Source organism: Micromonas commoda, chromosome 8 (assembly GCF_000090985.2).
Source record: "Micromonas commoda chromosome 8, complete sequence".
Taxonomy (NCBI): Eukaryota; Viridiplantae; Chlorophyta; class Mamiellophyceae; order Mamiellales; family Mamiellaceae; genus Micromonas; species Micromonas commoda.
Window position 1 is genome coordinate 610,947 of NC_013045.1, and position 22,219 is coordinate 633,165.

General features: G+C 60.7%; 11 protein-coding genes across 11 annotated transcripts; 5 read left to right on the forward strand and 6 right to left on the reverse strand.

Moving 5' to 3' along the window:
* Positions 1-2,635: 2,635 nt before the first annotated feature.
* Positions 2,636-4,525, forward strand: MICPUN_108771 (predicted protein). Its single transcript, XM_002507864.1, has one exon. It carries the CDS (start codon positions 2,637-2,639, stop codon positions 4,365-4,367), a length of 1,731 nt encoding a protein of 576 aa, XP_002507910.1. The 5' UTR covers position 2,636; the 3' UTR covers positions 4,368-4,525.
* A 43-nt stretch (positions 4,526-4,568) lies between these two features.
* MICPUN_60684 (predicted protein) lies at positions 4,569-6,174 on the reverse strand (the record flags this gene model as incomplete). Its single annotated transcript, XM_002508156.1, has 2 exons — positions 4,569-5,798; positions 5,884-6,174. The coding sequence occupies 2 exons, from the start codon at positions 6,172-6,174 to the stop codon at positions 4,569-4,571; spliced, it is 1,521 nt and encodes a 506-aa protein (XP_002508202.1).
* A 336-nt stretch (positions 6,175-6,510) lies between these two features.
* MICPUN_60685 (predicted protein) lies at positions 6,511-9,165 on the forward strand (the record flags this gene model as incomplete). Its single annotated transcript, XM_002507865.1, has 1 exon — positions 6,511-9,165. One exon carries the CDS (start codon positions 6,511-6,513, stop codon positions 9,163-9,165), a length of 2,655 nt encoding a protein of 884 aa, XP_002507911.1.
* A 112-nt stretch (positions 9,166-9,277) lies between these two features.
* Positions 9,278-9,667, reverse strand: MICPUN_84078 (predicted protein; the record flags this gene model as incomplete). The annotated part of the gene is made up of 1 exon (XM_002508157.1): positions 9,278-9,667. The coding sequence occupies one exon, from the start codon at positions 9,665-9,667 to the stop codon at positions 9,278-9,280; it is 390 nt and encodes a 129-aa protein (XP_002508203.1).
* Positions 9,668-9,975: 308 nt separating this feature from the next.
* On the reverse strand, positions 9,976-11,180 carry MICPUN_91459 (predicted protein). Its single transcript, XM_002508158.1, has 2 exons — positions 11,125-11,180; positions 9,976-10,735 (listed from the first exon to the last, which is right to left on the reverse strand). Exons 1-2 carry the CDS (start codon positions 11,155-11,157, stop codon positions 10,067-10,069), a joined length of 702 nt encoding a protein of 233 aa, XP_002508204.1. The 5' UTR covers positions 11,158-11,180; the 3' UTR covers positions 9,976-10,066.
* A 161-nt stretch (positions 11,181-11,341) lies between these two features.
* On the forward strand, positions 11,342-11,689 carry MICPUN_60688 (predicted protein; the record flags this gene model as incomplete). Its single annotated transcript, XM_002507866.1, has 1 exon — positions 11,342-11,689. One exon carries the CDS (start codon positions 11,342-11,344, stop codon positions 11,687-11,689), a length of 348 nt encoding a protein of 115 aa, XP_002507912.1.
* A 271-nt stretch (positions 11,690-11,960) lies between these two features.
* On the forward strand, positions 11,961-13,055 carry MICPUN_60689 (predicted protein; the record flags this gene model as incomplete). Its single annotated transcript, XM_002507867.1, has 2 exons — positions 11,961-12,203; positions 12,239-13,055. The coding sequence occupies 2 exons, from the start codon at positions 11,961-11,963 to the stop codon at positions 12,539-12,541; spliced, it is 546 nt and encodes a 181-aa protein (XP_002507913.1). The 3' UTR covers positions 12,542-13,055.
* MICPUN_60690 (predicted protein) lies at positions 12,526-15,080 on the reverse strand (the record flags this gene model as incomplete). The annotated part of the gene is made up of 1 exon (XM_002508159.1): positions 12,526-15,080. One exon carries the CDS (start codon positions 15,078-15,080, stop codon positions 12,597-12,599), a length of 2,484 nt encoding a protein of 827 aa, XP_002508205.1. The 3' UTR covers positions 12,526-12,596.
* A 102-nt stretch (positions 15,081-15,182) lies between these two features.
* On the forward strand, positions 15,183-15,734 carry MICPUN_84039 (predicted protein; the record flags this gene model as incomplete). Its single annotated transcript, XM_002507868.1, has 1 exon — positions 15,183-15,734. The coding sequence occupies one exon, from the start codon at positions 15,183-15,185 to the stop codon at positions 15,732-15,734; it is 552 nt and encodes a 183-aa protein (XP_002507914.1).
* A 53-nt stretch (positions 15,735-15,787) lies between these two features.
* On the reverse strand, positions 15,788-19,743 carry MICPUN_60692 (PAF1 complex protein; the record flags this gene model as incomplete). Its single annotated transcript, XM_002508160.1, has 2 exons — positions 15,788-19,338; positions 19,506-19,743. The coding sequence occupies 2 exons, from the start codon at positions 19,741-19,743 to the stop codon at positions 15,788-15,790; spliced, it is 3,789 nt and encodes a 1,262-aa protein (XP_002508206.1).
* A 287-nt stretch (positions 19,744-20,030) lies between these two features.
* MICPUN_84098 (inositol 1,3,4-trisphosphate 5/6-kinase) lies at positions 20,031-22,049 on the reverse strand (the record flags this gene model as incomplete). The annotated part of the gene is made up of 5 exons (XM_002508161.1): positions 20,031-20,279; positions 20,496-20,544; positions 20,962-21,551; positions 21,671-21,725; positions 21,913-22,049. The coding sequence occupies 5 exons, from the start codon at positions 22,047-22,049 to the stop codon at positions 20,031-20,033; spliced, it is 1,080 nt and encodes a 359-aa protein (XP_002508207.1).
* Positions 22,050-22,219: the final 170 nt, after the last annotated feature.

The following is a 22,219-nucleotide window of genomic DNA, read 5'->3' on the forward strand; positions in this document are numbered from 1 at the left end:
CCAACGCTACCGACGCCGAAGGAGATGGCACTTTTGACACGAGCTATTTTGGTGAGTGCAAGGGCCTTAACTTCGACTTGCTCAAACCCGAATTCATCATGGACGCGGAAGGTATGCCTGCGACGGACATCGAGGGCACGCCTATGGTGAAGTTTACGATCCCTCGCAACCACATCGCGAAGGTGAAGTTAGACTTCCGTTTCATCGATGATTTCATCCGCCACGGCCAACAATATGAGGTTGCAATTTTTGTGGACGACCGTGTCAATGACATGATGTGCAACGAAGAAGACTTCGAGAAAGTACCTTGCCCCCCTTGGGACACAGGCGATGGTATCAACAGGAAAACCATGGGTGTCATTGAAGGCCGTGAGTTCGAGGAGAAGTGTCCCAAGTCCACCGAGGCTTTGGAGCTCCCATACTGGTTTGCGGGGAACGGTGTCATTGGCGATAACAACTACAACGAAAAGTTCCCCAAAATGGGGACTTACGTGTGGAAACGGGGCTTGCATGAGATCAACATCGGAGGCGCGGACGAGACTACATTTAGATTCGAGGTGCGTATGCTCCACGGTCTGTACCAGAACGCCACCAGGCGTGGTTTCCTCGACTCCATGTGCATTGATACCGTGTATCCCGAGCGTGGCAACAAGAAAGAATTTTCGTCGTTCCACATTCTGCTGGAGAACAGCGACGGGCTGCAGATCCCGCTTAACGTCCCGGCCCGCGAGCCTTATCAGCGCTCTATCGAACTCGACTATTTCACGTGCTCGGAAGTGCAGATGGACCCGTCCTGTAGGTACGTGTACCCCAAGGTGACCCTGGATTACAACTCCACACTGGCGTCTGAGTGGAAGCAGTACATCAAGCAACAGGAGCTCGCCGCCATGGCAGGCATGGAAATTCTCTTGGACGACACCGCGGATCAGGAAATGACTGACGATGTCATCATCGAGGAAAATGGAGACATGCACGTGCCCGACGTCCTTGAGAAGGAGCAGTTCATCTTCACAGAAGATTACTGGACACAGGGCAGGCCACTCTTGGCAATCGATTATCTGCCGTTCTTCTCCGGCTGCCGTGGCTTCGATGCGCACATCTACTTCTGGTACCTCACCGAGACGGAATTCACGGAGATTGAGGACTTTATCAATTATGGCAAGTGCGAGCTCGTACCAGTCAATGAGACGATCTTCATTGATCAGTGGGCACCACAGGTAGCCACAGCCAAGGCAGACAGCTGCGAGATTGAGATTACGTGCTTCTACGAAGAAGCCTACGCAGAGGCTGCGGCGAATACTCGATGGTTCGAAGTCGAGGATGAGACTCTTTTCTATATTACTCAGGAAGCGAGCGAACGTGAACGTCTGTTTGAAGCTTCAGTCCTGGCGAATGATCAGACAGAACCTGAAGTGAATGTTGGAGCGTTTGTGACGGCTATTGCGACTGATTTGGCTATTCCTGTGAACTTTGGACCTGCAGAGGGCGTCGAGGTTACACGTGGCATTGTTCCCACCGATATATCTCTTTCGATATCTTACTTCCAGACGTCACCGACGGATAAGCGCATGATTCTAGCTGAGGGCGAGTTCGGTGACTACACCAATGCAAAAAAGCACGATGGCTCCTACACTCTCACAATAAGTACCACTCCTCTGGGTTGGTTCGAACTTCTCAACGCATTCGCCTTCGATGAGGTCTTCTACGTCGCGCTATTCCACGCGCTTGGCCTTCTGTCGGTAGGCATCGTGGTTGGTTTCTGGCTGATCATCCGGCTGTTCACAACTCTGAAGGATCCGCCGCGGTTCAAATTCCTGCCTTATTTGGGTATTGTCACCCAGGCGCCTGCCACCGGAATTTTGCTTGCGATGATTCCTTTCCTTCTGGCGCAAGTCGGCGTCCGCTGGATCATGGAAAGTATCACCTTGCTTACCCAGTTCCCGATTACTATCGATGACATGGGCCGCGAGATTGATACAGCTGTTGTTGAAAAAGCCACGGCTGGTCGACTGGCACTTTGCTTCCTCACAATTTCTGGCTACTTGATATCATGTGCGTCACAAATTTTGGTCCCATCTATTCCTGAGATGGACGCTTTGCGAGCGGATAATGAGGAGAGTGTCATGCAACCAGAGTCCTGGAAGCGAAGCCACTTCATCTTAGCTGTGATCTGTGTGAACATCACTAACCTCGCACTGATGGAGTTCTCCTACACCGACACGTATGGTGTGTACTTCTTCTTGATTTTCATCCTGATGAAGGCGTTCCATTTGCTTATTGAGATGCAAGCTGAGGGATTCTTGGGCGAGGTCATGTTACTGACTCCGATCAGCGTCGGCTTGTCACTCACAGCAGGTCTCGTCACTATTGCCGCAGATGACTTCACCGATTTCACCCTGGGTTATTACCTGGAGTTGATCATTGGTTTGCTTGAGTTTGTCTACCTCGACGCATTTATTGCGTACATCTCCCGGATGGTGCCATATTTGAAGCGCAGGATCTCTCTGCGCCTACGCTTGCGCCGACGCACGATCCAACAGCAACTGTTGGAGGGTAAGGTGCAACGCGAGGACTCCGTGGTTGAGGATCTTATGGGTTTCCTCACCGCATACGGTGCCTCCACTGCTGGTCTGTACATGACTCCTGTGTTCATTTATTTCTACTGGGACTTCAACGACTACCTGCAGCTGTCGTTCCTGTTCGGCTTCAGGAAGAACGACTTAATCATCTACCTCCTCTTCGGTCTCGTCATCATCCCCTTCCAGATTATCATGGACATCTTCATCTTCAACATTCAGGAGTTGTTCCACGGCTGGAAGGTGTATGAGTACATGAAGTACGCCAGATACCGGTTCAGGCACAGGACGGCGAGGTGGAAGGGCCTGGAAAAGACCTACGACGAGTCCATCGATTATTCGCTCCGAACTGTCGACCAGCTTTGCTTCTCATCTCAGTTTTACTTCGTGCTTGGCATCGGCGGCTCCGGCTCGTTCCTTTTCGTGCTGTCGCTCTCCATGATGCTTCGCGTGAACTACAACATGTTCGAAGATATTCTGTTTGGCCTTGTTGTAAGTCTGATGTTGGGACTTTGCATGATCACACGAAGGGTCGCACTATTCCTGGCAGATTTGGTAGGTTTGTGGAAGATCGATAGCCGTCTGGATGACGACATGATCAATGAGGACGACCTCCCAACAGATTTCCAGCTGTTTGGGGACAAGGCAGATACAGAGCGTGACACTGAGGCATCTGAACGAGGCGAGTTCACGCTAGCGGACCTCACTACGGATTCCTTCCGCCGCAAATTCTTGGAGCATAACCGCATGTGGCTGCTGGATCAGTTCGCAGAGTTGCTCACCCCGAGGACGGCGAAGAAGTTCAGGAAGATGGGCGGAAAGATTCGCGGCACGGGCGGATTGTCAGACAGCGACAGCGACGAAGGTGAGAGGGATCGGTTCGAAGGTGACGTCATACTCGCAGACACGAGCGCGCATGTCATGCGTATGTGGCTCCATGAGGCGTCCAAACGAACCGGCGGCGGGAGGATGGCAAGACGCCTGGGACTGTCCGAAACTTCGGACAGCGACATGGACAAGGGACCCAAGTGGCCACCGGCGAAACTGTCGCCCGAGGCTCAGGCACTCGCCAAGGGTTGGCTTGCAGCAGTCAAGGCTGTGCGAGCCGCACGCGGCGACAGGCCCGCAGGAGAGCTCTCCTCATCAGACACGGATACCGACGGGGGTGGTCTGCGCAGCCAGTGGGGCACGCCCGTCGTGTCTCCTGCGTCTGCGGCGCTGGTCAGGGATTGGCTTCAGCGCGCAAGGAAGAAGGTTGGGGAGACGCCGAAAGGCGGTGGGTTGACCTCCTCGTCTGATTCGGGCAGCAGCGACGGCGATCTGGATCGACTGGTGAGCCTCAAACCCGCGTCCGCGGTGGTCATGCGTCAGTGGATCGCGGCTGTCCGCGCACGAAGCCGTGGCATCAGCAATGACCAACTGGTATCCAGGATGCGCTCTGAGTTGAGCAGCTCCAGTGGCGAGAGTGAAGGAGAGACGGGGTTTGATGGTCCTGCGAGTGTAAGCGCCACGGGTCAGAGTCTGATTCGCTGGTGGCTTGTGAACCTGAGGAGGCGCATGGCTGAAGAAGGCGAGCGGATGATTGCCGAGTCAATTGAACAGGCGCGCTCGCAGCTGCCGCAAGCGCCAACCGGCGACGACGGTTTCCCGGATGACGATGAGTTCACGGACAGCAGCGATGATAACTTTCCCGTCGCGCAAATGAGCACAGATCCAACGTACACGACTAGCGATCCAAACGCAGGTCGCCGCGGAAGCTCCGATGAATCGAACCTTGACTCAAGCGATTAGCAATTTAGAGTAGTTCATAGATGTGGCAAACAAGCTGCGTGAACCCGACTTGGCAACCAGCCAAGTTGTGAGTGAGAACGCAGCAACGCCGCTAAGCATAGTCTTAGTACATGATAGAGAGAATATTTTGATTCAAAAGAACGAACGAAATTCATTTCATTACTTGCTGTCGTGCATCTACATTTTCGTTGTGTTTCATCATCATGCAGCGCCAGCAGACTTGGTAATGTCAGTGGCAGAGGTCTTCCTTGTGGAACCGAACAAGGTGCCTTCCGTGTTTGATGTGGAGGCAGAAGTGACGTATCCATTGTCAACCATGAAGTGGTTAAGCTCGAACCAGCCGAATCTTTGGGGGCAGCGCGTGCGGAAGACATGCTCACCGCGTAAGGTGAAGTTCGACGTGTTCGCCTCGGATTGGTCAAAGTCAGCCTCCGCGTCTTCCAAATTTATAGTGCGTCTGACCAGGTATCGCACACCAGATGCATTCTGCGCCCAGAGCAAAATCTTGTCGATAGTCGGCGTGGGGACACCGGCTAGTTCGGCGATGCCTCTCAATACCACGAGCCCGAAGGGAACGTCCTCAGTCAAGTACCTGTGAGAGAAGTCAGGGACCAGCGGAGCGTTGGCCTCCGGAATTGCGGATCCGTGTTCGTCGTATTTCACACGATGCTTCATCGGGTGACGGAGGCCGTGGTAAGCTCGATTGGTCCTCATCATGGTTGCGACGGAACTTTTATCGAGCCCCGGCTCGTCGCCATAGGAGCGAAGAAACCATTCCACGCAGGATCGTGCACTGGAGAGATCGTCAAGCAGAACACCGGGGAAAGTGTTTCGGATCTTTTTGCAGACGGCTGCAACTTCATCTGAGATTGCCATCAGCGACTCACCGACCTCGTCACTGCATTCCTCGTAAAGCAGGGGCGCCTCAGTGAAAGTATCATGGCCGTCCCAATCCCTCCACCTGTGGTACATCAGCGTTGGGTGCCACAAGCAGTTGATGTCCATCAACGTGACACCCAGGAAGCCCGAAGCGAGTTTGACTGTGGGACATCGACCGACGACTGTTTGCAGCGTCTCCATGGTGATCTGGACAGACGCTTTCGTTTGATTTGGGTAAAATGATATGGCCACGTCCACTGTCTCCTTTGCGCCGAGCACTTCAACTTCTCTTCCGGGCCTCAGAATGCGGCATGCCCAGGGGAGTGTCTCAAAGCCCGCGATAACCACCGGCGCAGTGACCTCAGCCTCGTTTAACGCAGCCCTCGCAGCTAGGTCGAACCCGCCTTGAGCAACCGCCGCGCAGATCACCGTGGGATTGTGTCGCGTGTCCTCTAGCTTCAGATAGGGCGCAATACCCGCGAGGTAGGTGTCGTGCGCGAAGGCAGGCAACGCAAGTATAATTGCATCGTATCGGGTGGTGTTCCTGAAAGCCTGAGAAGAAGGAGGAGAAGAAGGAGGAGGTCAAGGCCGAGAAGAAGGAGGAGAAGAAGGAGGAGAAGTCTGGCGACAAGTTCACCTCCTCGAAGGACGCACAGACCGTCGGTGAGCCACGGAGGATGCCAAATTTTGTGCCGCTGTCATCCAATGGCCAATTCTTGACGGTAATATGAGGGGCGCGGAGTGCGCGCTGTGAGCCCAGGTGGCTTCTGTCGTGATGGTCGTCGCTCAGGCCGCCTGCTGACAGTCTCTCTGCTTCGCCTGGAAAGGTAGTCAGGAGACACGTATTCACGTGCCTTGCGGCGAGCTGGCCGCCGAAGACGTGTGCCGCGTTACCGCCACCACACACGAGAACTGAGAGGCTCGCCATTCGGTTGGGCGATACGCGTGTTCGGTGTCGTCGCAAGTGTCGTTTACGCAAGTTATCCCACGATATCTGACATGAAGGCAACGACGGAACCTCCAAGAAGTGTGAGCGCAATGTTAACTGTAATATTCCCTCTTGTCCCATATGTTTTTGAGTTACCTTCGAAGATATTTTATAATTTCCTAATTGGAGCGGTTTGAAACAGCCTTTCAGTGTTGGGGAATCGATATTCCAAAATCCGAGCTGCCAGGTTCTTCTCTCAATTCAAAATCCGTGGGTCTGACTTCTGGTGAATTCAAACTTTTCCGTTCGTCCGGTTCGAACACAACACCGGGCGCCATGGAGGAGCCGGCAGTGACGCCCGCGGCGATGCACGATGACGAGGATGACGAGGATATCCTGGTGGTCAGGCGCCACAAGCGCTCGAGGCCCGTCGCGAAGGACGGCGCCGTCGACGGAAATTCTGACGATACCTCCCCACGTGGTCCAATCGACGCCAGCCAGGCGGACAGCCCCGTCAAGTCCTCCGACGACGAGCAGGCTGACGAGCAGGACGGCCTCCCGGGTAACAGGAAGTTCAAGCTGAGGCGTAAGGGCGCGATAGAGGAGGAGGAGAAGGAGAAGGCGGCGAATGTGCCCGGCGAGATGCCCGACGACTCTGACCTCGAGCTCGACCTTTCCAACGGCGGGGTTGACGAGGAGGAGTACGAGGAGGAGGATGTCGTATACGGCTCCGACGACGAGGAGGGCCAAATGGAGGTCATGCTGAAGCAGAAGGGTACTCTCGACGGCTTCGGCCTCGACGACGACGCCGCGGACGGCTCCGGCGAAGACGACGAGTCCGATGAGTCGGATCTGGAGGACTCCGAAGATGAGCGCGAGCTGCAGGATGAGGTGGAGAGGCTCAAGGCCGAGGCCGCCAAGCGCACCGCTGAGGCCGCCAAGGCTGCCAAACCTCCCCCCGAGAACGAAACCGAGGAGGAGCGTATTGAGCGCGAGAAGGCCGAGACCGCCGAGGCGCAGCGCGAGATTATGCGCGAGGCTGGCAAGCGTGCGCACTTTGCCGGCTACCACCAGGTTCCTGACCGCGATCCCTTCGCCTACCGCAAGATCTTCGCGGCGATCAAACAGATGAAGGACTCGCTCAACCTCCCGCCGCCCCCGCCGTCTCCCGAGGTGTCGGACGACGAGGACGCCGGCGAGTTTGCCGGCGAGGTGGAGGACGAGGACGGCGACCTCCCCGACGACGAGGAGGAGGCGGAGCTCGACTCTCAGGCGGGCGACGACGAAGATGAGCCTGCAAACAAGAAGATGCCCGAAGAGGAGGAGAAAGAGGAGGAAATGGTGGTGCTCGACGTTGACGATGAGGAAGATGATCTTGGGTACGATCAGGACGCGCTGAGCAAGATGCTGGCGGAGGTGCAAGCCAGGGCGGCCGAAACCAAGGCGAAGGCGGTGGCCGAAGCCCAGGCTGCTGCCGCGAAGGCGCAGGAGGAGCCTGATGCCGAGCCCCCCGTCGTCGACTTTGACGACGAAGAGGCCATCCTCCGCGAGAAGGCGGCGCAGAACCTTCGCGAGAAGCGCGAGGCTGCCAAGGAGACTCTCAATCCCGAGGAGGAGGAGGAAGATGAGGGAGAGGAGGCTGAATCCGAGGACGATCTCAGCGAGGAGGAGGCGGTGGAGATGACCCGCAAGGAGCGCCTCCGCCAGCTCAAGGCGGCCAAGGCGTTCTTCAAGGCTGACGCCAAGGCTGCAGAGCGCACGGCCCGTGGTGAGGTTCTCGAAGACGAGGCCGAACTCTCCGAGGATGGCGGCCACACCGACGACGAGGAGGAGGTCGAGGTTGAGGTGGGCGATGGCGAGGAGCGGGTGATTCGCAGGATCCGCGCCAAGCGGGGCGACGGTCTCCTTGACCGCGAGGAGCTCGAGGAGATGGTTGACTACATCGACTTCAACGAGTCCAAGGACGATGACGAGCGACGCGCCGCCAAGCGTGCGGCTGCACACGCCAGGTTCGAGGAGGAGAGGGACGAGGAGGAGCTCAAGAAGATGCAGGAGGCGCTCAAGAACGGTTTCCGCCGCCCCAACAAAAACGGGGGCTACGACGATGGACCCGACTACTGGCAGCGACGCATGAGGCAGCGGGAGGAGGGCGACAGCGAGGGGGAGGAGTTCGACATCGACATCCCCGACCGCGCCTGGGAGCACGTCGAGCTCTCCGACGACGACGACGGAGAGTGGGCCGAGCGCGCCGAACGGCGCAAGAAGGTGGCCGCCGCCCAGGAGGCTGCCAAGAAGGAGCGCGAGTCGCAGCGCGAGAGCCAGGGTCTGGACTCGCAGGACGTGGACGAAGATTCGCAGCTCCCCAGCGCCAAGGACTTTGGCTTCCTCGGCTCCCAGGACTTCAAGAGCATGATGGCTGCTGGGAAATCCCGAAGGCGCCGCGTCGGCGTCGGTCTCGCTGCTGCGGCGATGGAGACCCAGGCGTCCGCGGGCAGCCTTCCCTCGCACCCGTCGGCGTCCATGCCCGCACCCGCGCCCAGGCAGGTCAAGGCACCCTGCCTCGACCGCACGAGCTCGTCCATGTCCTTCCTCGGCAAGAGCGGCGGCGGGAGCAGGTCCAACCACGGGTCCAACGGCCTCTCGCGCTCCTTCTCGCTCGGCGACCGCGGCACTTCCCGCTCGTTCGTGTTCGGCGGCGGCGGGGACTCGCTGTCTATGTGGGAGAAGGACGCGGAGGAGAACGGGACGGCACCCGCGCCGACGGTGCTCGCCGAGCTCGGCGGCAGCGACAACGCCAACTTTGGCTGGGCGCCGCGTGAGGCCAACACCAAGCCCGCCACCAAGTCCAAGCTCAGCGGAAGCCAGAGCTTGTTTGGGATGCTGCAGGCGTCTCAGGATTGGGACGAGCAGGTGCTCACTAGATCCGATTCGCTCACGGAGGCGGTCAAGGCGGCTAAGGACATCAAGCTGCGCCCTGCGATGCCCCGCTGAGCGTGGTCTGACAAGGGCAATACGAGATCATTTCTCAAGACTAATAATTGAGTTGTCTAATCGAGCTATGGTTTGACCCGTCCGGGTTCTCAGTCCAATCCGCGTGCTACCTTCACTCCGCCACCGCGAAAGAATCGTCCCCGGTGAGCATCGCCTCCACGTCCGCGTCGGTCTCGATGGAGACAAGCTCGAGAGTAACGTTTAGGTCTTGATTTGGCGGGATCAGACCAGGCAGTCCGGTCCTGCCGAAGGCCAGGTTTGCTGGGAACGTCGTGGTCGCCTTCTCTCCCACGCTCAGTTGTGTTACCGCCTGGTCCCATCCCTTCACGACCTGCCCGCTCGCCACCCTGAACCGGAACGGGGTCTTGCGCTTGTACGAGTTGTCCACCTCTCGCCCGCTGCTGAGCCTCATCGTGTAGTGGACAGAAACGTTGTCGCCCTTCTTCGGGTAGTTCTTCCCATCGCCCGCGCGCTCGATCTGGAGTTCGAGCGTGGGCGGCATGGTGAGGAGATTTAGAGTGAGTGACGACGGTCGCGCGCCGTGCCGGGTCGCCCTCGCGCCTCTCCTTACTGCCGGGAGAATGTGCCAAAACAGGAAAATCGACAACGGGCTGGCGGGCGATTTTTCATGGGCAAAGCGGACTCTTTTTCGCAGGTTCGCAGGCAGCCGAAGGTGAAAAAGAAACCCCGGGACAGGAATCACGTGGGCAAAGATGCAAGGAACTCACAGGTTGCTGGACGATGGGCTCCGAATTTATTTTTTACTTCGCATTCGCCCACGCGATGCACGGTTCCGTTACAAGCCAAGCGGCCGCTAGTCGGCCGCGTTCCTCTATCGAAGCCCACACAACGCAGGGCAAAACCCCCTCCTCTGAGTTCCATGTCCCTATAAACCGCCGCTCTACATCTCGAGTTCCTTGCCAACGAAAGGCTTGGCGAGGCCGGACTCGTCCTCGTCCTTGGGGTTGTGGATGGTGACGGTATCGGGGATGGGAGTCTTGGGGCCGGTGCGGCCCTTGGGGTCCCAGTCAAGCATGATTTTAACCTTGACGCCGACGCAGCCCTGGCGGAGGAGGACGTGCAGGCACGCGGATTCGATGTACTCCCTGACGGGGTTACCGGACGAGATCATGTATCCGTCCTTGAACTTCATGGCCTTGCCACGCTGACCGCGGAGCTTGCCGGACACGACAACCTCGGCACCCTTGGCGCCGTTCTCCATGATGAAGCGGAGGACACCGTAGCACGCGCGGCGCACGGCGAGGCCTCCGAGGAGCTTGTACCTGAGAGACTCAGCCTGGGCGATGGCGCAGAGACCGCGGTTGGCAACCTTCTCGGCGTAGAGCTCGACGGAGCCCTCGGCGAAGCCGAAGCGCTTCTGGACGAGGGAGGTGAGCTCGCGAATGCGGCGGCCCTTCTCGCCGAGCACGTTCTGGGTGCGGGTAGCGCGGATGATGATCTCGGTGCGCATGGGGGTCACGCGGACCTCGACGCCGGAGTAGCCATCCTCGGCGAGCTCACGGATGAGGAGCTCGTTGAGCTCGGCGAAGAAGACGCCGTCCGCGACGAACTGTTGGAAGGGAGGCGGAGAGGAACGTGAATGTCAGCGGGGTGCGCTCGAGGTCGTGGAGTAAAAAAGCAGAAGGGCGGGTGGTGGTAGAAAACCCTAGAAAAAGCCGGACGTCGATCGAGCGCCCGGGGCGCCAGTCGCGACCATGACGACGACGTCTTGGATCCACGACGCTCGTTTCGACATCATTGGTATCGCGTGGGAGGAATCCGTCGCGAAATCGACGCATCAACGCGCTCAGGAACCCCCTAGCGCCCGGTAGAGACTGCGCTGCGGGCCGCAAAACCCTGTTTGCTACCCGAACGCCGGTCATCGCCGGATGCGCCCCGCAGCGACGCGCTTCGCGCATCGCTGACGCGCTCTCATCGGCACGTGTTCCGTGTACACACCTTGCGCTTCTTGGAGATGTTGCCGGAAGACATGTTGGCTTGCTGTGTCTGCTGTGGCGCAGGTTAAAGAGACCCACAACGTTGGGCGGATGGGGTCCATATTATTTTCCCTCGCTGCCAAGTCTCCGGCTATCCTGCTCTACCTGCACTTCTTTTCTTTTTATATCTCTAACTACTTGGCTATGCGATTTAATGGATATCATCGATTTTTCACCTCATGCGTCAGTCACAAAAAAAGGCACGGTTATTACTGTCCAGCAAAATAACTTCCCAAGCGTGGCCCGCAGCACTTTGGAGAGAGCTGGACTCCGAGTCGATGGAGAGCTTCCAGCAGGATGCGCTTCGCTTCGGATGCCTCCGCGGGTTCAAGCACATGTCCTTGCGCCCGCGCGGCAAGGAGGAACTCCTCGTGACCGTTCATCACAGGGACGACGCCCTCGGGTTGTCGCCCGGGCCGTGGATGACGGCACCCCGGCCCAGACAGCGCGACTTCTCGGTCGACGACGACGAACCCGAGAGCCCAAGGGCCAAATCCAAGAGGCGCGTCGACTCCACTGCACCCTAGTTTATCCACTCGTGCTTTGCCCCAACCCCGAACTCGACCCCGGGACCTTCCATCCGGGCGGTGGATGACGAGACCGAGTTCATCTTAAATTGCGCAAGGGCTCTGAGGGTGCGAACCAACGCACCGCCTGATGCGACGAGATGCATACTTTCGACCGACACCGCCCCGCGCAGGAAATCCCTGGATATGTCAGTATCCGCCCGCATCGACGTTTCCCTCGTTGCCCTCGCTCATCGCCCTCATCACCGACCATATCCGCAGGGAGGCAAAGATGGCTGACGACGAGAATGAGCCCGGGTCACCTCGCGCGCGGCCCCGCAGGACCGAGGTCCAGGCCGAGGATCTTACCACCTCCCCGTCCCGTCCCAAGTCCGCGACCGCTGATGCGTCCACCTTCCTCATAGGCGCGTACGCGAAGTACGATCGACCGTACGTCTGGCTCCGGGAGGGAGGCCGGATCAGATCCGACGGTACGGGCGCAGATGACCTTCCCCTCGACCTCAACACGCTCAGGGTGAACGCCCGCAGTGGGGAGCCCGCGGGGTTCAGCGCAAGAGTGTGGGACGTGGCAGAGGAACTGGTGGGGATGAACGTTTTTCCAACTCCACCCAACGCGTTCGCGGTGGATCATGGCGCGATCAAACGGATGGAGGCGGGGGAGAGGTTTCTCGCCGCGGGCGCCATGGTTGGATTTTTGCACGACATCCTAGAGGCAGGGGCGCGGCGGGGGGGTTCGGGGCGGGACGGGAAGGCACGCGGGGAGGTTTTCGTGGCCCTGGTGGAAGAAGATATCGACAAACTGGTGGCGGCGCACCTCGCAGAGGTGCCCCAAGCACTTTTGGATCGCAATAGACCTTAGAATTTGATAAACTGGCGGGCGTCGGCAGAACGAACCCCTTGCACCTGTCTACGCCATGGCAGCGGCGAGTTGCTCCGTTAGCCTGTCCACCTCCATTCGCAGACCCTGCACCCTATCCTTGAGTTCCTCATTTTCCTCGCTCGTCTCCCCCATCAGTTCGAGCGCGTCGATGTGCCTCCCCTCCAGCTCCTGAAGCTCCGCCCTCAGCTGCCTGGGGTCGCCGGCTTCGTCCATGAGCTGGGTCTGTCGCACGAGTTCGTCCGACAACGCGCGCTCGGACGCCTCGAGCTGCTTCACCCTGTCCTGAACGATCGTAATCTCCACCTCTTTGCTCCTGATCTGGCGCTGGAGCTCCTCGGTGGCTCGCATCACGGCGAGCTCCGCCCCGCCCGAACCGGCGGTGTTGACGCTCCGCGCGGCTCGGTCCAGCGCCGCCTGAACGGTGTCCCGGACGCCATCCCCGGAAGTTTTCGCCCTGTTCGCCGCCCTGACCTCCTCCTCGCGCTCCTCCAGTTTTTTCGTCGCGTCCGTGAGCTTGTCTTTGACCTCGGCGAGGCTGGACTCGAGCTCGAGCCTCTCGCGCTCCCACGCCGCCTTGGCCGCCTCCAGCCGGCCCCGCTCCTCGGCGAGTTGCTGCTTCAGTCGGCCCTCGCGTTCCCTAGCCTGGTCCTCCAGCGCGCGAAGCTTCCCTTCCTGCGCGGCGGCTGCCTCCGTCGCCGCCTCGACCCTGGTGCGTTCCTCCGACAGTTGCTCCTCGCGTTCTTGGAGCCTCTTCCTCGCGGCGTCCGCCTCGGCCCTCGCTCGGTTCGCAGCCGCCTCGGCGTCGTGTACCCGGGATTTGGCGTCGGCGGCGTCCTCCGCCGCCGCCAGCTGTGCCGCCGTCGCAACCTCCGTCGCTTCCTCGGCCGCGGCCACGCGCGCGAGCATGGCACGCTCTGCCCCCGACCACGCCTCGGCGCGCTCGCTCTCCTGCGCCCTCATGGTCTCGATCTGACGAAGCAGGGGGCGGGTGCTCTCGGGAAGGCGCTGCGCCAGTTCCTCGTGCCGAGCGTCGGATTCTTGCAACCTCTGCTCGGCGTCCCTCAGGTCCTCCGCCAGGCGCTCTTCCCTGGCCGCGGCCTTCTCGGATGCCCGCGTGAGCGCCTGCTGGAGCCCCTCGACTTGCTCTTTGAGGGACTCGATGGACTCCTCGGCCTCCTTGAGTTGTTTCCCGAGAGTCTGGCGCGCCGCCGAGTCGGTCGCCGCCTCCGCCGCCGCCGCCGCAGTCTTGGCGCTGGTCAGCTGCTGAATGTAGTACGACTTCTGCTCATCCAGTTCCTTGGCTGCCCTCGCCATCGCAGACTTGAGGTCTGCCTGGAACTCGGTCCGCTTGGCCGCGACAGCCTGCTCCACGAGGTCAGCCTGCTTCTCCTTCAGGTCCTTGATCTCCTTTGCCCGCTCGCGGAGGCGCATCTCCATCTCCATCTGTTTCTTTGAAAGGTTCTCGCCCTCCTCCATGACCTCCTGAATGATCGCGTCCTTTTCCTTGAGCAACATGGCGTTGTCTCCGCTCTTCTCGTACTGTCTTTTCCACTGGTCGCGCTCCTTAATGGCCTGCCCTGTCGCGTGCTCCGCAGCGGCGAGCTTATCTCGAAGTTCATTTAGCGCCAGCTCCAGCTCGGCCGCTGCGGTAGCCTTCGAGGCACTTTTGAGCAGCTGCGCCTCGCGGGCGTTCAGGGTCTCGCGCGTGACCGCCAACTCAGCCTCCAGCGCCTCGATCCGCGCGGCGAGGGAATCGGACTCCGTCGGTGGCGCGGCGCTCGGCTTGGGCTCCGGCGGAATTGGATGGGATCGGGGCGGAGCCACGTCCTCGGCGGGGGCGGGCTCGTCCGCGTCCTCGGCGGGGGCGGGCCCGTCCGCGTCCTCGGCGGGGGCGGGCTCGTCGCTTGACGCCTCGTCCATCCGCGCCTCCTTCGGGACGATCTCCTCTTTGGCGACCTGCGCGCCGGCCGCGTCGGCGTCATCCCTACCCTTCGCATCGTCTTTTGGGAATCCGGGTGCCGGTGTCGGGGCCGGCGGGGTCGCGATTTTATCCCCGTCGCGCTTTCCGCCCTTTTCCGGCACGTCCACGGGAGCTGCAGGAAAGGTGGGAGACCCCGGGGCGACGGTCTCAGCCTCGTCCTTCGGCTCGTCGGCCGCGTCTCCCGTCTTCCAGCCCAGGCCCACGTCTTCCGAGGATTTGGGGGACGCCGCCGCCGCGACGGTGGCACCCACCGTAGCCGCGCCCGCTGCCGCCATCGCGACCTCGTTGGCTTCCATCGCTTTGTACTCCCGCTCCACCGTCTCCTCCATCTCCCTGACCATGGTGCTGGCCTGCTCCGACAGCGAGTTCACCGTGGAGGAAATATCGATCGATTGCGCGCTCTCCATCACCGCATTCAGTTGGGACGTGACGTCGATGGAGTTCAGGGTGGAGGTAATGTCCAGGTTCCCCACGCCCCAGTCGGAACCCCATCCCCATCCCGAAGACGACTGGTCGCCCTCCTTACTCATGAAGCCTTCCGAGCGCCCGAGCGTCTGACCCAATCATTCTTTCAGCACGTTCGGTCGAGGAATATTCAGTTGCGGTTTCTGAAATGCGTATCGAGGTGGCATATGGCGGGTGCACCTCAGGTGTCCCAATGGGGCCTGGATCCCCTTTTCTTTTCGCACCCTAAGCTCGCGATCCGTGAGCTGGTCGGGGGTGAGGACGTATGGGTCCCCGCGCCGGAAGGGAACGGAGCGGTGCACCTGTATCGGGGAAGGCCGGTTCGGCGGTGTGAGATGATGGGTTGCGTCGTCTCGTTGAACCCAAAGCCGGGCAAGACGGTGTTCACGCTCGACGACGGCACGGGTTGCGTGGAGTGCGTGGTGTGGATGGGCATGGACGAGACCGGGACCGCGGGAGGCGGCGGGACGGACGGAACTGTGGGCGCCGACGCGTTCGGGGTGGACCCGGACGGACTGCGGGTCGGGGCGCTGGTGCGGATACAGGGGAGGATGACCATGTACCGGGCGAAGTGGCAGCTGGCGGTGAACGCCCTACAGTGCTGCAAAGATCCGAACGAGGAGATTCTGTTCTGGGTCGATTGGGTAAGGGCGGGCGAGGACATAGAGGCTGGGCGAGTAGCGCCCCGGACGGACCCAGGCAAAAACGAGCAACAGTAGCGAAACGTGACAGTGGTTTGAATAGCAACTCGTCGCCGAGGCCGGGCGCTCCACTAATCCTCATCGCTGTCGTCGTCAATCACGGCTCTCCTCCTCTTCTTCGCGGACTTGCGGCCCTCCTCCTCTTCATCGGGTTCGTCCTCCTCGGGTGGGGCCTCGTCCTCCTCCTCGTCGTCCTTCTTTGCCTGTGCACGCTTCCGCTTGATCGCCTCCATCGCCTTCTGAGCCCTTGCCTTTTCATCCTCCTCCTCCTCCTCCTCCTCCTCCTCCGCCTCCTTCTCGGGGGATGCCTCCTTCTTGGCATCGACATTGACATTTGCGTCGTCGTCGTCATCATCATCGGTGTCTGCGAGTCCCGCGGCTTTGAGTCTCGCCTTTGCATCCTCGTTGGGCTCGTCCTCATCCGTCTCCTTGTCATCCGCCTCCTCCTCATCCTCCGAGTCGGAGAAGAGGCCAGTCGCCTTGAGCCTGGCTTTCTCCTCCTTGGTCATGGGCTTGGCGTCGGGCACGAGGATATCGTCGTCGTCCTCGTTGTACACCGTCTCGTTCTTGGTCGCCTTACCCGTGCCCTTCTTGCCCTTCTTGCCCCGCTTGGGCTCCCCCTCTTCCATCCCCGCCAGAATAGCCTTCTCCTCCGCCTGAGACTTGAGCCACTTCTCCTGGTTCTGCTTGAACCTCTCCTGCGCGGCGGCCGCGGCAGCCTCGGCGGCCTTGCGCTCGAGCTCCTTTGCAGCCGCCGCCTGCGCGAGCGCCACGGCGCGAGCCTCTTCCGCCTTCTTTCTCGCCGCCGCCTGCGCGTCGCGGCGGGCCTTGAGGGCGTCCTCCTCAGCCTTAGCCGCCTCGAGGTGCGGCTGTGAGTCTGTCAGCGCCTTGTTGCAGAACTGGATGTGCATCCCGAGGCGCTTCTTGTCAATGCCAATCTCCTGCGCCAGGGACTTCTTGCCCTCCTTCTGCTTGTCAGCCTGGAGCACCGCTTGGATCTGCTGGAAGAGCTGCAGCGCGAGCTTGAAGTCCTCGATGGCGTTAAGCACCTGCGCCAGCCTGCCTTCGCCCTCGCCTTGCTGCTTCCCCTTCTCGGCTCCCTTGAGGGTGCGGTTGAGGGTCCTGTGCGCGTGCTCCTGGTACACGTACGCGAGGTTGAAGCGAAGCCTGTGGTCCCAGGGCGCGACGTGAAGCGCCCTCTTGAGCGTAACCTTGGCTTCCTCCATGTTGTTGGCCTCGTAGTGGTTCCTCGCCTGGTAGAGCGCCACGCGGGGGTCCATGCCAAAGAAGAACCGCTGCTGTGCCTGTTCGTAGTTTCTCGCGGCGGCAACGTAGTTCCCCTTGGCCATCTGGATGTGTCCCTGGTTGATCCAGATGTCGGGGGATGTGAGCATGTCCTTGTTGGCGTTGGCGTCCGAGTCTTCCGTGCCGTCGTCCTTGGAGTGGTCTCCGCCGCCGAGGCTCATCAGGCCCTCCGCGACCATCTGGAACGTTCGCTTGGCCTCGTCAATCTTGCCCTTCTCAGCGAGCAGGATGCCCAGACCGTTCGCCGCGTACAGGTTGCTGCCGCTCTTCTGCAGGGCCTTGGTGTAGTATAACTCGGCCTGCTTCAGGTGCTCCTTCTCCAGGTTCCTCCATTTCTCGCGCTCCGGGCCAGATTTGACCAGCTTGGCGCCCGCCTGTGCCTTGACCGCCTGGTAATACGCCGCGTTTGCAGATGAGATCAAAGCGTACTCATCGCTGGTGTGGGTCACCGGGTCGGTCTTTCCCGCGGCCGCCCTTCGCGCGGCATCCTCTGCGGAGAGCTTCTTGGGCATCTCTCTGAGGCGCTTGAACTGTTCCTGGGCCTCCTTGTACTTCTCCTGCTTCATAAGCAGGTGGCCGACATAAGCAGCCGCGTCAACGTCATCGGGCCTGCGCTCGGTGGCCTCCTTGGCGAGCTCCATGGCCTTGTCAAAGTCCTCCTGCCTGGCCGCCATAGCCGCGCGACGCAACAGGCACTCTGTCATACCCTCGTTAGCGTCTAGAAGGTCGCCGTACCGGTCATTCGCTTCTTTGACGTAGCCAAAGTCCTCGTCAAGGTGCGCGAGGTTGAATGCGATGGGCTGCGCGGATTTCGCCGCCTTCTTCCTCTCATTCTGCGCGTCCAGCTGCTCGCCCGTCTTCTTACCGCCCTCCTCAGCAGCTGACGCCTCGAGCGCGCGCAGGAACAGAGATTTGGCCTTGTCGTAGTTTTTACCCGTCATCGCGCACAGAACCGCGCAGTTGTTGAGAAGCGCTGCGGGGGCGTCGGGTCCCTTGCCGTTCCTCGCGCGATCCCCGAAAATCTTCACAGCCATCTCGTATGCACCCAGCGCGCCGATGTAGTCGCCTGAGGCCAACAGGGCATCGCCCAGCTCAAGCCTGGCTTCCAGATCGGCGGGATCGGCCTCGACAACCTTCTTGAGGATCCTCGCCGTCTCCTTGTCTCGCCCGGCGCCAGCCCCAAAGGTACCGACAGACACGAGCCCCGCGCCACCCGCTGCCGCAGCCGCCGCATCCTGCTTACGCCTCAGATGACCGTAAAGCTTCAGCACCGGGACGCTGTCCGGGTAGGCGGCGTACGCCCGCTCCGCGTACAGCATCGATGACTTGTGGTCCCCCTTGGCCAGGTACACCTGCGCGAGTCCAAACGCGGCGGCAGCGAAGGACTCGTCCATCTGCACGGCGGCGGTGTACATCGCCTCCGCCCGATCCAGCTTACCGTCCTGGTGGTGCAGCCTCGCCCTCACGTACGCCGCCTCGGCGCGGAGCCTCGGGGTGGCGAGCTCATTCGTTGACGTGCCGCGGACGAGCTTGTCCGTAAGGTGGTCCACCGAGGCTCCGTCCTTCTTGATCAGAAAGTGCTGCGCCAGCGCGACATTCACCGCTGGGTGATGCGGATCGGCGTTGAACGCGCGGCGCAGCAGCTCCAGGCCCCTCTGCACCGCCGCGGTGTACGTCTCCGCGGCAGCTTCCATCTTCTCCTCGACGGAAGCCGGGTCGGTGTCTTCGTCGCCGCCGTGGAGCAGGGACTCGGGCACGGGCGTAAACTCGTTGAGCTCGCATTGCGCTAGGCCGAGGAGCGCATCCGGGTTCTCCGGCTCGAGGTCAAGAGCCCTCTGGAACGCCAGCCTGGCATGTTCGAAATTGCCGAGCCTGAGATTGCACGCGCCGATACCCAGGCGCACGCCCGCGTCCGCGCCGGGGTGCATTCGCAGGGCCCTCTTGTACCATTGCAGGGCGTCCGCGACCTGATCCCTCTTGAAGAGCAAAAGCGCCTTCCAGAGCATCGGGCCTATGTTGTCCTTGCCCCCATCCTTCAGGCCGCGCGCCTCGTCCAGCAGCTTCTCCGCGTCGATCGCGTTCCCCTTCGCAAACTCCAGGTGCGCTCTCGAGACGCACGGCATCTGCTCTCTGTCCTCCCTCCGCTTGTGCTGCCACAGCAGATCCGCCTTATCGATCAGCTTCTCGGCTTTCGTGAGGAGTTCCACGCGGTTGATCTGGTCGCTCTCGCCCTTAGCGATGTTGACGTAGTAGGACGCGAGCGTGCAGAGGATGCAGCTGCGCTCGTACTGCGAGTCGGGATAATACTCCTCGATCTCTGTTGAAAATCAAGGGAAACGGGTTCGGGTTCGGGGTCAGGGAAGGGGTTCGGGTCGCACGCGTTGGCGCGGATTAGGGATTCGCTCGTCTGATCGGATTAGATTTTCCAGGGTCCGCGAGCGCGATCGCGGTTGGGAGGCGGAGGGGCGGGGCGAGAGGACGCACCGTCCTCCGTCGCGTTACTCAGGATGGCATGAAAATTTTCTTCTTTGCCCTGCTGCAGGTACGCCTTGGCGATGTCGAGCCAGATGTCGAGCGGCGCGAACTCCTGCTGCAGCAGCACGAGCACCTCGCTGGGGTCGTCGGGAAGATCGTCGACGGGAAGCGCGACCGCCTCCTCCGTCTGGCCGATCGGGACGTAGATGATATCCCGGACGCCATTTTCGGTGTCCATCATCGCCATCGCCGCGGTGCCCCTCGCAGGAACCGTTCACGCGCACGCTTTGAGGAGCGAACGCGCCGGCGCCTTTTGCTCGCTTGATGAGCGGGCTAAAAATTCCATTTCAGTCGTCGAATTCGGAGAAGGCTATGGTAACGCAGTCAAGTCTGAAAATGCTAAACATGAATGACCACGACGACTGATCGACAGTGACCATATTTTTGAAGTTTGCCCTTATTTAATATTATTATTGAGTTGAGGGCACTTGTGGGTCCCCGTAAAGCCCCACCTCGTCTACCCTGCGCCTGCGCTCACTGATTCGTCACCTTGCCTCGCCGTAAAAAGTCGCAGAACGTGTCGCTGTAGCCGGGCATCTTCGCGATGCCCGGGAAGTAATTAATGTCCACGACGAGGTATTCGTCGCTGTCGCCGCCAGCCCTGATCATGTCAAAGTTGAACATCTGCAGCTTCAGGTTGTCCCTCAGCCCCAATGCCAGGGTCTTGATGAACCCCTCGTCCGGGGGCTGAATCAAGGCGCCGTTGTCCCTGCTCCCGTTCTCCTCAACCGCACCCAGTTCCACCGTGGGTTCCAGCTTGAAATCCGGGTTCTGATTCGCCATCAGCCGATAGTGCTCGCGCGGGTCGTTAACGTCGGAGCCCACGTCGGTGGAGTCGTCGCTGCCGTACCTGGATCCCCACGAGACGCGAGCGGCGGCGAGCGCTGACAGCCTGGTGTTCGGAGAGACGCCCATCGAGTTTGCGCTTTCGCGTGACACCCTGATGGCTCTGTTCGACTCGGAGCTGCCGTCCTCGCCGCCGTCGAAACTGTTGATTGAATCCCCGGAGCCCACGGTCGACATCGTCAGGTGCTTGCCGAGTAAACCGCTGATGCTGCTCATTCCCGTTTGGTCCGAGTCAAGCGATGATAGCTGCAACTTTCTCTTCTCCTCGTCGCTCAGCCTGTCGCGCCAGCTGGTTTCACCGTCGTGAGCTCCCCCCTTGAAGCACGACACCCTCGGGATCTGCTGCGCTCCCGTGAAGCTGTAGAGGCCGGACTCATCGTCTTCGCTCTCACCCTCGCCTCCGGATTCGTCCTGATCGTACCCGTCGTCACCGGCGCGTTCGGGAGAACCCCCGGTCCCGTCACCTTCGCTGGCCCGTCCGCGAGCCAGCTTTGCGCCCTGCCTGGTTGCAGTGTCTTTGGCCGCCGCCGCCGCCAGCCTCGCGTTCGCCAGCGCCGACGCCTTGGCCCTTCGCCGAGAGCTCTTCTTCGCGCCGCGTAAATCGGGAAGCGACCGGCGGATGGTGCTGGTCACGACGTCGCCCACCACGTACACCTTGAACAGACAGCCGCCGTGGTTCACGTACTCCTGCATGACGCACGGCGGCGCCAGCCCCGGAACCCCTCCCGATGCCACCGTGACGAGACCGTCCTGGTCGTGGATGATGGCCACCCTGTGCGAGTCGCTGCTGCCATCCGCGCGAATGGACTTCGCCAGGAGCGGGAGCTGTAATCCCGCGGCGTCAACCTGCCGCCTGACCTCCTCCGCCGTTCCCGGCGCGCACACGATCTGCCGCGGCGCGCGTACCGACGGACCACTCGGTTCCCCCTCGTCGTTCACCGCGCCTCCCCGATCGAACGCGTGTTTCACCTGATCCACGGCGTCCAGCATGGTATCGCGCTGCGTGATCTTTTGCACCGCGGATGGCAAGTCGACGACACGGCAGCTGGTGAACTCCCTCGCGTACTTCTCCACGCGTTCGTCCCACTGGCGCTTATGCGGCGAACTAGCGGGGACCTTCTGCAGTATGACATCGTACGGGTGTCCAGTCTGTTGCAGTAAGGAAGGAAGTAAGGGTGGTGTCAGTCGGAAACAAAATACATGTCAGAAGGAATATTTCGCCAGCTGAGTTCGTCCAAGTATCCATGACCGGAGGCGGGACTGCGCACCTGAGACTCGATTGGGAGTCGAGGATCGATGGGCACGAAGTATACGCCTTGAGACCTGCGGAATGAGTCGGGGCGGATCGAGTTCAGAGGTGAAAGCTCCATCGTGGCGCGCGATACGGGATCCGGCGACTGTCGCCGAACGGGTCTGGAAATATTCCCCGAGGAAAAGGGAGAGCGAAAGACACGTCAGCCGCCGGGAGGTATCGGCGACGCGCGTGGATCGACGTCGTCCTATCGCGCACCTCGCGTGCGCCAGGAGCTCAGGGCTAAATAAGCTTCTGCGCTTCTTCTCTGTCAGCGCGTAGCCGACGAGCACTTCCTCACCGCCCCTGCTCGGAGCCGCCGCCGCGTCGACGGTTGTGCCCACGCGCTCCCCCATGGATGCCGACGCCGTCTGACTCCTGTCTCCCACTTGACCCCGCCGTCCCCCGCAAAATGTGGCAGCCGCTCCCTCTATTGTCCTCTCCGCGCCGACGGCTTAGGGACGCTTCTGCGACCCTTCGTGCCGCCGCGTGCGCGGACGATAGTGAAGCACCGCATCGTCGCTTT

Excerpts from the sequence above, each read along its gene's own strand:
- MICPUN_91459 (XM_002508158.1), bottom strand. The coding sequence starts at position 11,157 with ATGTCTTCCGGCAACATCTCCAAGAAGCGCAAG. Across the intron at positions 10,736-11,124 it reads ACATCTCCAAGAAGCGCAAG|TTCGTCGCGGACGGCGTCTT; the intron begins GTGTGTACACGG and ends CCCTTCCAACAG.
- MICPUN_108771 (XM_002507864.1), top strand. The coding sequence starts at position 2,637 with ATGACTCCTGTGTTCATTTATTTCTACTGGGACTTCAACGACTACCTG.